Genomic DNA, 15,513 nt, shown 5'->3' on the forward strand with positions numbered 1-15,513 from the left:
AATTATGGCTGAGAAATTTAGCGAATGCCAGTGGTAAAAAACAACAACAACAACATTCAAAACACGAGACAAAAGGAGAGTTTAAAAATTTATTTTTATACACTTTTTTTGTATTTTTTTGTTCTTTTTTTTTTTAACCATTTATTATTTGCTTATTTAATAAGGGGGTTGAAGGACAAAGGGAGAGGTCATTGTATCTTTATAAAAATGTCCCTCATTCTTTCCGTTTTTGTTTCGTCTTACACGCTCACTCGTTCCCTCTTTCTGCTTTCGACACTATGTGTCCCCGTCCACTCAAATTAAAAATAACAAAAAGGGGGGAAAAAAATAAAACAAGCACATTCAGTCTTGCCAGAGGTATCTAAAACAAAATCTGTTCGGTTGGATATTATGTACAAACGAATATGCGATCACACAGGAGATCCAGATGGGGCGTGCTGTCACACTGTGGTGATCTGCACAGTTTCAGTCTCTGCCGCTCTGTCAGTTTCCAGAAGGGTGGAATGGAATCTGCTGGGAAGGATGAGCCTGCACTGGCACTGATGGGAGCAGAGAAATACACAAATTACTCATTTGTAATCATGCAAATTAATAACTGAATAATAAAAGTAATACAAATAAAATCTTGGTAAATGCATTTGCACACTGCTGTGTTTTAAATATCAGTTAGATCTAATGTTCAACTGGGGATTGGATTCTGTAAGCTTGTAGCTTTCAGGGCACAAATTACTTGACTGCAACAAACAAACTTGTTTGGTTTTTTTTTTGTTTGTTTGCAAGAAACTCACCCTGAGGTCCAATGTAGGTGTAGTGCTGGTGGGGTCCCTGCTGGGGTGGAGGAGGCCCATGCTGGGGGCCAGAACCCTGCTGAGGGGGAGGTGGGGCATGAAGCAACATCACAGGTGGAGGGCCATGACCTCCTGCGTGGTGAGGACCCGAGAGAGCACCTGGAACATGGGTCTGAAAGAATGATGAACAAAAAAATAAAAAAAAGATTTGTTTACAGAACACTTGGTAATGATTCAGATGTTTAACCCACCTAACACCAAACATAAAAACAGTAATATATTATTCTATTAATTTTTAAAGTAATCCGGTTTATTTTTTCCCCAGTCACATATGGATGTGTTTTGTGCGCGCTTACGATCATCACCTGTGTCAGCTGTCCTAGAGAGGAGTAGGGGTGAGGCAGGGGCTGGTGTCCCGACAGGCTGTAGCCCTGAAGGGAGTAGGAGGCCTGTGGCGAGCTGTGCCCTGGAGGCAGGTTAGGGGGCGTGGGGGCTGACAGCGGCCCAGAGTGATACAAAGACTGAGGCTGAGGACCAGACTGACCAGACTATAAGAAGAAGAAGTCAATACAGTACATATTTAGTATAATTATTGACAGCTTGTGAAATTTTAGGGGATCTTTTGTAGAAGTATTTAGTGAAAGTTCTTTGAGTGGGAGTTTATGGAAAAGATGTGTAGTTGATATGCCAGTTTTAGGTGGATTGGTTGACTGGCAGGCGGATGTACCTGTCCTGGACTGGGGGCGGGGTGTTGAGGGGGCGGCTGGTTGCCTGTGGGGGTGCTGGAGGGCTGAGGATGATGGATGGAACCAGAGTGATGAGAGAATGACTGTGGAGCTGAAGAAGAGAGAGAGAGAGAGAGAACAGTTGATAACACCGTACAAGAATTATATACACAATGAACTAAATCCAGTCTATGATAAAAAAAAACACCTTACCATACATCCCCTGCTGAGGGGCTGGTGGTCCTTCAGTTTGACCAGGGTATTGGGGGCCTGGGGGACCCAGGGTCTGTGGGTGCCCTCCTGATCCAAGCATTCGTGGTCCACCCTGGAGCATAGAATACATCTAAGACAGAGAGAGAAATAAGTTTCTTTTTTTAAAAAGAGATGACGACAATGAACTTAATTTAAAATAAAATCTGCGTGTTTGAGAACATACTAGATTCATTTGTTCTACTGAAATCGTGTAGGCTGGTACCTGTCCAGGGTAGTGGGGCATTGCTTGTATGACCTGGTTGTACTGCAGATACGAGGTAGGGTAAGGAGATGCCACCAAAGGAGGTCCTGCTGCTGATGCCGCAGCCTGGAGCATAGGGGGCGCTGAAGAGCTGTGGTCTGGACGAGGAGTCACCACAGAACCTGAGACAGGTGAAGAAAGTAACACGAGTATGACCCCGCGGCCCAATGTTCATACTATCCATCCTAAATGGTATGTGAGATTAGAATAAAAAATAAAATATAAAAAGTATTCTCGTTGCTTCATAAAATTATGGTTGAACCACTGATGTCACATGGACTATTTTAACAATGTCCTAGCTACGTTTCTGGACCTGATCGTGACAGTAACATTGCCGTCTATGGAGGGTCTGAGAGCTCTCGGATTTAAAAAAAACAAAACAAAAACAAAACCTTAATCTGTGTTCCGAAGATGAATGAAGGTCTTACGGGTTTGGAACGACATGAGGGGGGAGTAATTAATATTTTAAGCTTTTTGGCTAACTGAAATGCTCTTTAATGTGATATGCTGTTTGTATTGTTTTCTTGCAGTTCTGTAATAACACACACAGTATGGCGCGCTCCTGTTTAAGTCAGGAAATATACATGGGAATATCACAAAACCATCTTCCTTGGATTCACAATACACAATTAATGATTATAAAGGGAGTTTGGTGTCTCTAGCTGTATCTGTGCTGAATATTACATAAATCACAACAATCCCGTGCGATAAAGGCCTACTGCCCACAATCAATTGTGAATTGGCAAAAGATCCAGATCAGAACTAAAGGAAACTACAAACATGGCGCATGTGCACAACCAACGGTTAAGTAGAAAGGCTAGATGAAGAAGTTTGAGTTACTAATAATCAATTTAACCTGGTAAAAAAAATATTTATCTTATCTGTGTTATATTTCATCTGCAACAACAATGTGAACTTTTATAAACATGTTTGGCCATTAACTTTTTTTTTTTTAACAAAGACTTTGTGGCATTTTTTAAACTAAATTAAATGTGGAGGATGTTAACTGTGACAAGATGAGTGACAGGCCAGTTTACAGTGTGCGTGCAACTATGCGTCAGAGTGGTCCGATAAAGATGCAACTGTATGAAGTGATAGTATGTCCCAAAGCTTACTCTATTACACACTCAAAAGTGTGTACTTTCCTAACCTAAAGAGTACATGCTTTAAAGGAACACTCCACTTTTTTTGGAAATAGGCTCATTCTCCAACTCCCCCAGAGTTAATAAGTTGAGTTTTACCGTTTTTGAATCCATTCAGCCGATCTCCGGGTCTGGCGATAGCACTTTTAGCATAGCTTAGCATAGATCATTGAATCCGATTAGACCAGTAGCATCGCGTTCAAAAATGACCAAAGAGTTTCGATATTTGTCCTATTTAAAATGTGACTCTTCTGTAGTTATATTGTGTACTAAGACCGGCAGAAAATTAAAAGTTGCGATTTTCTAGGCCGATTTGGCTAGGAACTATACTCTCATTCCGGCGTAATAATCAAGGAACTTTGCTGCCGTACCATGGCGCAGTGATATTACGTAGCGCCTGAAAGTAGTCCCCAGCTATATTATAACTAGGTACCTAGCTGGGGACTACTTTCAGGCGCTGCGTAATATCACTGCACCTGCTGCGGCCATGGTACGGCCGCAGCAGGTGCAGTGACATCAACTCATCCACAAAAAGAGTTCATTCAGAGCCGAGCAGACACGTTTATGTGCATTCATTCAGGGCATTTCGTGCAGATAGCCTATAAGTTGTAATATTTATATTATGTTGTATAAATAACGAGGCGTATTCTATATGAGATGAGTTAAATCCCATTGATTAAAAACCTGCTAACAGATGCTTCATTCAACCGGTCATCTTCAGCGCGCGCAGCTCAAAACAGAAATGCAGATTAACTACTGTCATATATATATAACGTTATAATGAGAGCACTGTTGTTAAAAACGTTTAACGTTAACCAATTTTTAATCAAAACATAAAACATTATTTTTGTATCTGCGAGGCAACCATTACATATTTTCCCTGTATGTTACTGTCAGTAGGCTAATTATGACTGTCGAATGTCTGACTTGACTCTTGGTAATGTATTTTGCCCCGCCCCAAAAATATATGATTCGACTATCGGCAAGATTCGAAAATACCGATTCGACTACGAAAATCCTTAGTCGGGGACACCCCTAAATAAAATTACCATTTTATTAAATAATAATAATTTGAAAAAAAATTTAAACTTAATTTTTTTTTTTTAAACGAAAAAGTATTTAAAATAAGCCCTATATTTAAAATTGCTTGCCCTGCTGTTTAATAATAATCATCATCATCATCTAAAAGGTTTCAGACCTTATTACTGTTGTTAATATTTATATGATAAACTAAACAGAAAAAAAGTTTATACAAGTATCATTTACATAATTTGTACAACTAAAGAAACATAATATAAGCATTACCTTTTGTTCTTTGGTACTTCCCTTGACTGACAGTTGTCATGGAATATGGGTACATCTGAGGTGCCTAATAAAAGGAAAGCGGAAGAACGAGGCAGAGAGGGTAAAAAATTAATAAAATATTCCAATTTGCAAACCACTCTATAAAATTCTTAAATTTTGTCTAAAGTTATCCATGAGCAGCAGGGATAGAGACCTGAACAGAGTGGCCCTGTATCTGTATGGGTGACATATAGCTCAGGTACTGAGTGTTGTAAATGGCTCCCTGGCCTGGCGGGGGCTGCAACATCACCGTGGGGCTGGGGGGAGTTGGTCGTGGCGGGGTGGGAGTGGCTGAGGGCTTCACCTGCAAAGACATGACACCTTGGCTTGGCACATTTAAAGTTTTAACAGCTATATAGAGGAAACTTGATAGGGAAAAACAGTGCTCTCACCATGCTGAGAGGAGCCTTGGTGGGATTAAACTCTTTGGCGTTGGGGTTGAGTGTAGATTTCTTCACTTGACTGCGTTGGAAAACATTATGAATTGCATTAATTACCAACAGACTTGGGGCGAATTCCAAATGGCTTTTTTGCGCCCATGTAGGCCACTTCGGGAAGGGGACGTCATTTGTAGGGACGTTCCAAACGAAAGTGAACAATTGAATCCCTTCACGAAGGGCCCTTCCAGAAGTCCGTTAGGGAAGGGAACATGCGATGGTCACTTCACGGAAGTGATTTCCGTTTGTGATAATGTATATGTATAAATATGTATAATATTCAGTTAGGAGATCTTGCGATGCATTTTAAAGCAAAGTTGGGGTTTATTTTGACTTTACATACAAACGCAAGTAGAATAAACTAATTAAACTAGTCTTTATTTTAATGTAATACAAAATATTTTCGTCAATGATAGAAATATGATTTAAGACTATTGTAAGCAAGTTTAGTTTGAAAAAAAAAGTTTAATAGTAAATAAGACAATTAGACCGCATTTAAATAAAATACTGCATAGGGATGCTCACTTCCGTTTGGAATTTGCCCTTAATATGCTACAAACTAGTAGCTGCCAGTTGTGACGACTTTACCAACTAAAGTTCTACTCACTCAGCCATGCCCTCTGGTCTCTCAGAGGCATCAGGTTTGCCCTCCTCACTGCCTGGGGTCCTTGCAGGTTGGGGCGTCCCTGATGTTTGCCCTTCCGCAGTTGGATTTTGCATGGCAGGGCCAGACAGGGCAGAGGGTGCAGAGATGGGTGTGGCTGGTGGAGGGGTGGTGGTCGCCGCCCCCTCTGCATTTGTCTCTCTACTTCTCTCCTCTGCTGGAAGCTCTGTGGTCGGAGTTGTGGGTGGGGCTGTTTTAGCTTCTGTTAGAGGGGCGGGGTCTGTTTGTGTATTGTGGGCGGGGTTTGCTTGAGCAGAGTCCGTGGTCGGAGTTTTGGGGCTGGAAAGGGTGGAGCTAGATGGAAGCTAAAATCAGAATAGAGGGGGAAAAAAAACAATTTAAACTATAGATACGCCGTTTTCGTTCAAATCAAAGAGTAAATAAAAGAACACGTATCCGTGCGGTGTGGCTGACACAGAACAGCGTACGCAGTTTGCGTTCAGTGGATAATCTCCAAAATGGCGCTACAGTGACACGGAGGAGACGATTTGTTGAATAAAGTGGTTATTTTTGTTTTCTTTGCATACAGAAAGTATTCTCATCGCTTCATTAAATTCAGGTTGAACCACTGATGGCAGATGGACTATTTTGACGATGTCTTTCATACTTTTCTGGGCCTTGACTGTTACTTACTTGGCAGTCAATAGAACAGTCACAACTAGGGCTGGGCGATAATTCGATAACGATAATTATCGCGATATAATTTCCCTCAATAAAACGATGAAGAGTTCGATAAATGTTCGCTATAATGTTTATCCACCAAAAGCGGAACGAAACAGCGCGACTTATTTGAATCGCACCACACGGACCGTTTATCCGCTCAGATCAAAGTTCAAAGTGCTGCGTGGCGTGAGCTCACTAGAGCGGACGCATTTACTCTGTCACGCGAGCACTAAGCTTTTGGAGCAAAATTCTGCCTTTAAACTTGAAAGAAATAAAGATTTGACATTTATCGTGATAATTATTTTGGCCATATCGCCAGGCCTAGTCACAAGCCTCCCGGTTTTCATCCAAAATATCTTAAATTGTGTTCCGAAGATGAACAAAGCTTTTATGTGTTTGGAATGACACGAGGGTAAGTGATTAATGACAACATTTTCATTTTGTGGTGAATCAACCCTGTAAAATCTTGTTAATGTTATACGCCGTGCAAAAACCAAACAAGTATTTAAAAAGTATGCGCACTTATCGACTTCAGTGAGGGGAACTACATTCTCATGAAGCATTATGAATGACAACAATTAAAAACAATGGTAAAAATTAGGGCTGCAGCGATTCGTCGACGTCATCGATTATGTCGATTATGAAAATACGTCGATTAGCATGGGATGTGTCGATGCGTCGCACCTTTAGCCAATTGCGCGAGCCTGCAGTTATCCCTACTTAAGACTGTTTTTCTGCCATGGTTAACACAAAACAAGACTCTAGAGCAGAAGGTAAAGGCTAGTATGGCAACATCACTTCATAGACTTGCGTTCATAGAGCACTTTATTATTATACGACCATCAGAACCGCATATAAATATAGCCAAACTGACGCCTTTACATTGTCAAGATTCCCAACCGCATTCTCGCATTCAAAGCTGTGCTGAATGAACGGAACATCAAGTTGCCTATATAATCATGACAGGTTTAATTCACCCACAGAGACGGAGAAATGATTTGCGTTCATCTGAAGATCCACTGGAGCTGCCGTCAGTGCCTTGGGCGCGATCGTGCGAGCTCTGAGACGCACGAACCAAACACGCTCTCTGCACTCGCTAACAAAGCATTTAAAGTCATTGTTAGTCGTTTAACTGATGGATTGGACAAGCCTCGCCTAGGCTCATTTATTTAAAAACGGGCTGTCAACTGTGATAAAACATCCTGGTGTTATGACTCCATTTTTGATTCTGTCGCTCTAGTGTCCTGAATGCGGTTGTGACTTCAGCTGTTCATTCATACAGTGATGTATTGAAGCAGATGTTTTAATCTGCTGAATAAATAAAACATTTCAAGTCTCTCACCTGTAAGCAACTGCTGTCAGTCCCAAGCAGTAACTGTGAATGCAGCCATAAAGTGCATTTATATTGATTTTATTGTATCACTGCCCTGTTATTCTCTTTCTTTCTTTAATTTTTATTTTGTATTAATTATTTGTTATTTTTCTCTTATTATTTATGTAACACTTTCTCCCTTTCATTTGTATTTTTAATTATTTATTGTTATTTCTCTTTTGTTATTTTTTATTTATTTATTGTCATTTTCTTTTTTCTCTCTTTATTTTTTGTAAAGTATTCATTATGAGAAAATGTTTGTATAAAATATTAAAAGATTAATAGCAGAAGTTACTGTTATTATTTATTGATAGTTTAACTAAAGAATTATTCAACTGATAAGAAAATAATAAATCGATTAATTGAAAAATAAATCAATAGATTAGTCGACAGTAAAAATAATCGTTAGCTGCAGCCCTAGTAAAAATATTGTGTAGGGCTGTCAAATCGATTAATCATGGTTAATCACATCCAAAATAAGTTTGTGTTAGCATGACGTGTGTCTGTACTGGGTGCATTTATATAAACACACACACACATATACACACACATAAATATACACAGTAGACATTATGCAAACACAAACTTTTATTTTGGATGCGATTAATTAGGTATCCGACATCCCTAATTTTGAGTTTATTGCAAGATATATGCAAATATACATATCACGGCTCTCTGATTGGTGGGATTTTCTACATGGGCAATGTCATTTTCACCACAAATTCTGCTGTTAAACAATTATCTTAAAAATAAGTTTAAATAACCCGACTGTTGCACCGTATGGTGTTCTGGGTTGTTCCCAGTGCATTACTAGGTGCTTGGCAGGCCATTGCTAGGGTGTTTGGAGTGATTGTTAAGGCATTACTAGTGGTTGCTTACTGGCTGAAACAAGTCAAATGAGATCAACCACTTCCAAACACCTATTCTGGCTCAATTAAAAGAAAAAAAACAAACAAACAAACAAGACTATGACACTTACCCTAAAATCATTACAAAACTTGCGAAGCTCCTCAAGGTGTTGTGTTCTCTGCTGGACTAAAGGGACCATGAAAAAAAGAGAGAAGAACATTTTTAGCTAAATGAAAAGCACATATAATGAAATTACTGAAAGAGTAATACAACTTCAGGATTACTTTTGCCGCTCTTGCCCTCCAGAGGACTAGCTGGACTCTCCGTCCTTTCCTTTGACAGGATTTCATTCACTGAAGTGACAGGAAGAGAGTCAGATAGTTGGACGCATATACAATTAACAGTGTGTAACCACTCAAATGTATAACATCTCACCATCTACAGTGAACAGAGGGGTGGGGCCAGTGGGTTTGGGGGTCACCATAGTAACCGAAGAGGTATCCAAGTAGGTAGGATTAGCCAGAGAGTCCTGGGAAGGAGCATCTGGTTTTGGGGAACGAGAGACTGGAGAGAGAGAGAAAGGTAATCATGTTAATTACTATTAAAAAAAAGGGAACAGAGGTTGGAAATACACTATCCTTTCAATCATTTTCAATTCATGAAGGATGCATTTAACTGATCAAGAGGTGATAAGATAACTATAATGTTACAAAAGACTTCTATTTCAAATAACTATTCTCTTGAACTTTATATTCAAGGTAGGGGTGTGCGATATTGAAAAAAAAAAAAAATTATATCTCGATATTTTTTGGATAACGATAATTAGACGATATTTTGCAGAGTGTGTTTTTGTGCTGATATCTGACTACCGTGGACAGCTGCAGTTTTTGATATTCTTCATATTCTGTGTGGTCAGTTCACATCAGTGATAGAAATTAATCTTTTCATATAAGTTTAAATTCATTTGTACCTTTTATGGGCAATTTTACCTTTAATAAAGCCATTTTTTTTCTAAAAGTGTGCCTCTTTTGAATCAAATTGTTACATTTAATCAGTCAATTAGAATAAGACATTTAGGCTGTTACCCAACAAATGAAACCAGTATCAACAAAATTAATCTTTGCAGAAGTTGCATGTGAATAGCCATTTAGATGCATTTACATCAGAGACATTGCGACTGAACCGAATCATTTAAAATGGTTGATTCATTCAGGAATGAAACAACATTGTCCTGTTGCTCAGAGATGCAAAACAGTGCTGTAGCTGTTTGGAACTATTTTTGTTGGCGAAATGGAGCAAAAACAATATGGCAATATGGTGTCTAAAACGTAAGTCTCTTAATTTTACTTGTTTATTGAACTCTTGTATAAAATCAATATCACATTTGTAATTATGCTTATTTGAAAAAAAAAAAAAAAAAAAAAAAAACGCAGTCTTCATGTGGTTTTAACCACAGGAGATTTTCTGCCCCCCTATCTTGAATTTTGTGATCATTCTTAGTGCATTTTATTAGACTGAATCATGCAGTGAAAGAACACACTAAATGCGCACGCGCTCTAGTCTAGACTTCATCACGTAATGCAAGCATGCACTCCGTAAGTGTTCGGTTTAGTTTTTGCAAAATACTCAGTCAAATTACACATCGTTAAAACAACAATTACGATATTGTCGCAGACACATACATACATATATATATATATATATATATATATATAAATTGCACACCCCTAATTCAAGGAAGCCTGGAAACAGGATCACGGTTTCCACAAAAATATTAAGCAGCACAATTGTTTTTAACATCAATAATCGTAACAACAACCACAACAGTTTCCTGAGCACCAAATCATCATATTGGAATGAGTTTTGAATGATTATCTAGACTGGAGTAATGGTAAATTACATATTAAAATACAAAACAGTTATTTTAGAATACTAATTTTACAATATTACTCTTTTTACTGTACGTTTGATCAAATGCAACCTTATTACATATATCAAACTTTTTAAAAGTACAGTATAACGTTGTTAAACAAAGACCTGTGACAAATGGATTATTGTCTAACAAATAATCCTAATATTACAATACTAATATTAAGTGACTGAAACGAGCATAATTGAATTAAAAGGGAATAAAATCACTGCTGAACTATAAACACACTTGAAGATCTTACTCATTTGCATCTATGAAGTAATATAAGAAAAAGGTTGCATTTTTGCAGCAGATTGTATGTAGTCATTAGTAACCCACTGTAAAATATAAAGTGCACAACAACGGACAAAATTAAAGGCTGAAGATAACCATGTGTTAACAACTTCAAAGAGACCACAAAGCTTGATTGAACGTGTGGGTCTATTGTGTGCATTTTAACCTGAAGGGGAGGAGTGAGAGTTTGAGGTACGCAGGTTTCTGTTGGTCTGTCCAGGCCTTTGAGACTTGGGTGACATTCTGGATGACACTATAAGAGATTTATACAATGTTCATTAAAACACAGGGCGGAAACCATCACAAACATCAAAAACGACAGTTCTCTCGCACACAACACACACAACTTACCTCCATTGACAGGTCGGGCCGAGTCTGAGAGAGACTGTGGGTGTGAGAGCGAATGTGGGAGTGTGTGTGGGGAAGGAGGGCTGGAGTGACCCGCCTCTGAGGGGCGGGGCTGTGTAGGCGGGCTGCTCTGTGATTGGTGTGCAGAGTATCCTCCTCTGACGGACAGAGGACTGCTCCTATCAGCGGGAGGAAGGGTCTGACCACTACCAGAGGGGAGGGGTCTAGGTGAGGAGCTTGAGGGGCCAGGTCTATTTGCTCGATTAGGCAGGGTGGATACAGCTCCTCCTCTTTCGCCCCTGCCAGAAACTCCCATTTCTCTCTCCCTTGCCCTCTGGGGTAGAGGAATGTACTTGCCCTCCCTAAAACAAAGATACAGAAAGCAATGATCATCAGTATACCAAGGAGAAAGACTAGATGAGATAGTGATGAAAAGAAAGAGAAAGACTGTTTCAAACCTGGTCCCAGCACTGGAGAACCCAGGACTATCTCTTCCTCTTTCTCCTCCATCACGTTCTCTGTCCCGAAGCACAGCGCTGTATTTGTCTTCCTCTGTTCGTCCCTCGTCATTCTCCAGCGCCACCCGGTGGCGATACTGCAGACTGCCCTCAATCTCATTGGCCAATCGGGCGGCTCGAGCTTCTCGCTGTCTGAAGCCCTCAGAGCTGCCCCGCTCCAGAGGAACCCTAGAGGAGATAGGCAACAGAACGTGATGTTTACTTGATTTCTTAAAGCAGGATCTGAGCAGTTTTTTTTTTTTAATCTTAAGACCTGCGCATATTCGCAGGTGCATACTGTGACTTCAGTAAACAAGGCTTTGTTATGCCATAACAGTTTTGAAATGTGACTTAGTGATTCACCGCTAAGGGGCAACCTCTGTGAACTCAAACCAGTGTCTGTGTGTTTTTTTGTTAAAATAATAATAAAAAAGTACTAAAATGAATATTAAAATACACAAAGTATCTTTTCAGTACATATATGCATTAAGCCGTATCATGATTTATCTTTTTCCATGCTCAAATTTAAGACCTCTTAAGATAAGACTACGTAGGATATTTAAGACATTTTACTTGAGTCTTAAATTCAGTTTGATTGAATTTAAGGAACCATGGAAGCCCTGTTTGAAGGACAGAAGGCTTTTCCACTTCAAACATTCTGACAGAACATCAACGTACGTGTACATGGAGAGACTGGAGTCATAGGTGGACTTCACCCCATATGTCTCCTCATTGAAGCGGAACATCTCGCTGGCATCCCAGCCATTAGACTGAAAGACAGAAAATGGCAGGTAAAAAGCTTTAAGCATGTGCGACCTAAAGAAAATAAAAATACACTAACTTGATCACATATGATTTGATATACAAGCATGTTGGTGGAACTCACTGTATCTGCATCTAGGTCAAAATTTTCTCCGTTGCTATCGCCACCATCCCACCTTTGAAGGACCTTCTCTCTGTGGTCACCATTTATTCTTGAACCAATTGCAGAGTCTGTAAAAGTGTCTGAAAAAATGCACACAAAGCCTTACATTTCTATATTTAACAACACTACACATGTATACTACGTCTACAGAGTCATATACACACCTCTGGTAGCATAGTTGAGGTCCACATCTCTGCAGATCATAGTGACCAGGTCATTAGGGCCAAAGATCATGGTGTCCGTGATCTCCTCTCTCCTGGGATGGACTGGTGTGCCTCCGCCACCGCCTCCATCTCCTTCTTCATTTTTGACTTTGTGCACTGCGTCCACTGCCAGCTCACACTAAAAACATAGATACTGAGTGAGACTTGATCATATGTTAAACTTCACGAGGCTGTGTTCAGATAGGCCACAAAAAATAAATAAATTAAATAAATAAAAATAAATTAGTCAATATCAAAGATCAAATCTGGATAAATCTGAACTGGTTCCAGTGTGAACGAAGCCTATGATTCTAGATTTCAGGTATTCAAATATAGTTAAGATCAGCCATTTTAAACATAAGATTCAGAAAGCAAATTGTCAGTAGATTTGTAATGACTGACTTACACGTGAGCTTAATGTCTTGAAGATTCCCTCATACATACTGCCGTTCTTCACCATAACATCACATCTGGAGCCCTGAGGAAAAGATTGCATACATGTCAAGTATTTTATTGCTTAATGCTGAAAACAAATTAGAGAAGATGTTTTGGTTTTGTGTGATTCATACCAACTAAAAATCAAGAATTTTTTATTTTATTTTTTTAATTCACCCTCCCTTCTTTTTTCCCCTTGTCGAAACCGGGTTACTACGGTCTAGACAAGCTAGGACATAAATTGATACTGATTCTTATCCAGTAAATCACAAGCAAGTCACGGGCCCTTCGAATAATCTTGTGGGCCCTGGAGTCAAAAAGTCTGCAAACCATTAAATTGGAGTTATCAAAGAATGGTGTTTTCAACAGCCATCAAATAAACAAAGGTGAACAAATTATTTCATGCCAAAACTCACCACCACGGCTGTGAGAAAATGGAGCATCCGTGAGTTGTTGTACACACCCTCAAACACCTTAAAAATAAAAAAGAAAAAAAAAGAAAAGAAAAGAAAAAAAAGTACATACAAACATCTTTGAGCTCTGGTGGTCACAAAATACAGTAAAATAGAGGATACTAAAGACATCTAATAATCCTAAAATGGAAAACCAAGAGTCTAAAAATTTACAAGCTTTTACGTACAGGTGGTGACTGTGAGGGAGTCTTCACAGAGTTTCTGTTTCTTCATGGAAAAAAAAGGAAAAGAAAACCATTAGTAAAAATAATAATTTACATAAACACGTGTGTGTGTGTGTGTGTTGTACCATGCAAATCAAGAGGAACTCAAAAGACGAACAATCATACCAATAACAGATTTCTGTGTTTTAAAAATGTATTGTATATATTATCTATCTCAAATCCGTGGACAAATTTGCCGTGTATGCGTGCAGTTAACTAGAATGTGAAGCACAGCCCCGGTTTCAGGCATTGCTCTACTGTTAAATGTAAGGACAACAATTACAACACCGCGAAGCGCGTGGTAAAACAAAAGGACAATCAGACACGAGTAACAAAATAACGATCGGACTGAATTTGATAGCACATCATGACACAATATTATTTTGCAATGTCAATGTGTAAACAAAGGCAACCAAGCGCGTGCTTTAATTGCGTAAGACCGCAAAGCGGGTTATCGGAGCTGGCTAACCCCACAAGCAAATGCCGTATCGAAGACAAGACAAACAGCTTGACATTAACGTGTGCAAACGTACACATTTCGCGCCCCTCGCTACAATCAATCAAATCGATTAGGAAATACGAATGTTTGTACTTTTTTGTCACATGCATCCCGGCTCTTCTTCGCAGGCGGCTGCCTAAAATGGCTCAAGTTGAAAGTCGAGCACAATACAGAATCATATGGGATCGGAAAACAACAACAAAACACCGCTGATGACCCGCCTCCGAGAGCAGCCATAAGCTGGAAAACATGGCAGTCAATTAAAATCTAAATTCTATTGGTTGACAACATTATTTCTGGGCGGATGTGTATCGATTGCCGCAATGTCTTCCATCATTGGCCCAAAATCGTGTCACTCAAACTTCCTTCGCAGCGATTGGCTAGTGCTCCTGCTAATTTAACAAGGCTCGAAACGATTGGTGTTCTAGGGAGCAGATTATGTATGTGCCGAGGACACGCCCCCTTTGACCGGTAGGCCTCGTGTTAAAATACCAATCCGCGGACTTTCTGAGCGGGGCAGCCCAACTTGTGCGTTACCTTCCCGGGGTGGGTCTGTTAGAGTTGCTCCCCGGAACTGAAGAAGCCATTGACCCTGAAGTTCCATTGGATGTTTTGCGGCCGCCGGGTCCAGGTTGCTGGCAGAAAGCACAACGATTTTTAAATACTGACACAAATTAAGCATTGGGCAAATTTACGTAACGTTATATTTAAGAGTCTAGCTGATGGCTAGCGGGTTTACTAGCACGTTACGTTAAATAAGAAAGTGAAAGCTTAATGGAGAACGACAATATTCGGACCATAAAATCTATTATGAGTTTTAATATTCTCGATTGTATGATTTGTAAAAAAATATAAGTTAAATTTTTAGATGCGGTACTCACGTTCTGTCGGCGAAAAGACATAACTAGCCGCTAACTGAGTTGCCCGCTAAATTCCCCTTGTTGCCTCTGACAAGCTAGGAGGTGGACTAGCCTGCCTGCGGTCTTATTTTTCTTGGTTTTCCGCAGCGTTCTCCGATCCGCACGAGCGCGATCTCCGTTATAACCCGAGGTCCAGTTCAGTACGATATTCTGTCACGAACAGAACACGAAGAGATTATGAGCTTTATTTTTCTATTAAATATTACCGGCACCACGTCTCGCGAATTAGCCAGCGATAAACGCGAAGGCTGTTTTTTCAAAAACCCTCGATTGCCATTGGACGACGGCGTAGGACGTACTGATGACGCA

At 39.7% G+C, this 15,513-nt stretch overlaps 1 protein-coding gene across 3 annotated transcripts; it reads right to left on the reverse strand.

Moving 5' to 3' along the window:
* Positions 1-75: 75 nt before the first annotated feature.
* atxn2l (ataxin 2-like) lies at positions 76-15,391 on the reverse strand. Of its 3 annotated transcripts, none has more exons than XM_058770628.1 (24): positions 15,166-15,391; positions 14,822-14,919; positions 13,750-13,789; positions 13,526-13,582; positions 13,081-13,152; positions 12,636-12,813; positions 12,433-12,551; positions 12,225-12,316; positions 11,508-11,735; positions 11,053-11,411; positions 10,868-10,954; positions 8,934-9,062; positions 8,783-8,851; positions 8,629-8,684; positions 5,558-5,919; positions 4,906-4,975; positions 4,668-4,817; positions 4,475-4,538; positions 1,989-2,149; positions 1,727-1,856; positions 1,516-1,625; positions 1,145-1,336; positions 789-960; positions 76-539 (listed from the first exon to the last, which is right to left on the reverse strand). In XM_058770628.1, exons 1-24 carry the CDS (start codon positions 15,184-15,186, stop codon positions 484-486), a joined length of 3,072 nt encoding a protein of 1,023 aa, XP_058626611.1. In that variant the 5' UTR covers positions 15,187-15,391; the 3' UTR covers positions 76-483. The 3 variants fall into 3 exon arrangements, with proteins under 3 accessions (XP_058626611.1, XP_058626612.1, XP_058626613.1); XM_058770629.1 differs by having other exon boundaries at positions 1,154-1,336; positions 15,166-15,387; XM_058770630.1 differs by lacking the exons at positions 14,822-14,919; positions 15,166-15,391 and adding an exon at positions 14,378-14,722.
* Positions 15,392-15,513: the final 122 nt, after the last annotated feature.

Source organism: Onychostoma macrolepis, chromosome 03 (assembly GCF_012432095.1).
Source record: "Onychostoma macrolepis isolate SWU-2019 chromosome 03, ASM1243209v1, whole genome shotgun sequence".
Classification (NCBI taxonomy): domain Eukaryota; kingdom Metazoa; phylum Chordata; class Actinopteri; order Cypriniformes; family Cyprinidae; genus Onychostoma; species Onychostoma macrolepis.

Coding starts and splice junctions, on each gene's coding strand:
- atxn2l (XM_058770628.1), bottom strand. CDS start 15,186: ATGTCTTTTCGCCGACAGAAC. Junction 11,412..11,507: donor TTCTCCAGTGCTGGGACCAG/GTTTGAAACAGT, acceptor TCTTTGTTTTAG/GGAGGGCAAGTACATTCCTC. Junction 8,685..8,782: donor GGAGGGCAAGAGCGGCAAAA/GTAATCCTGAAG, acceptor TGGTCCCTTTAG/TCCAGCAGAGAACACAACAC.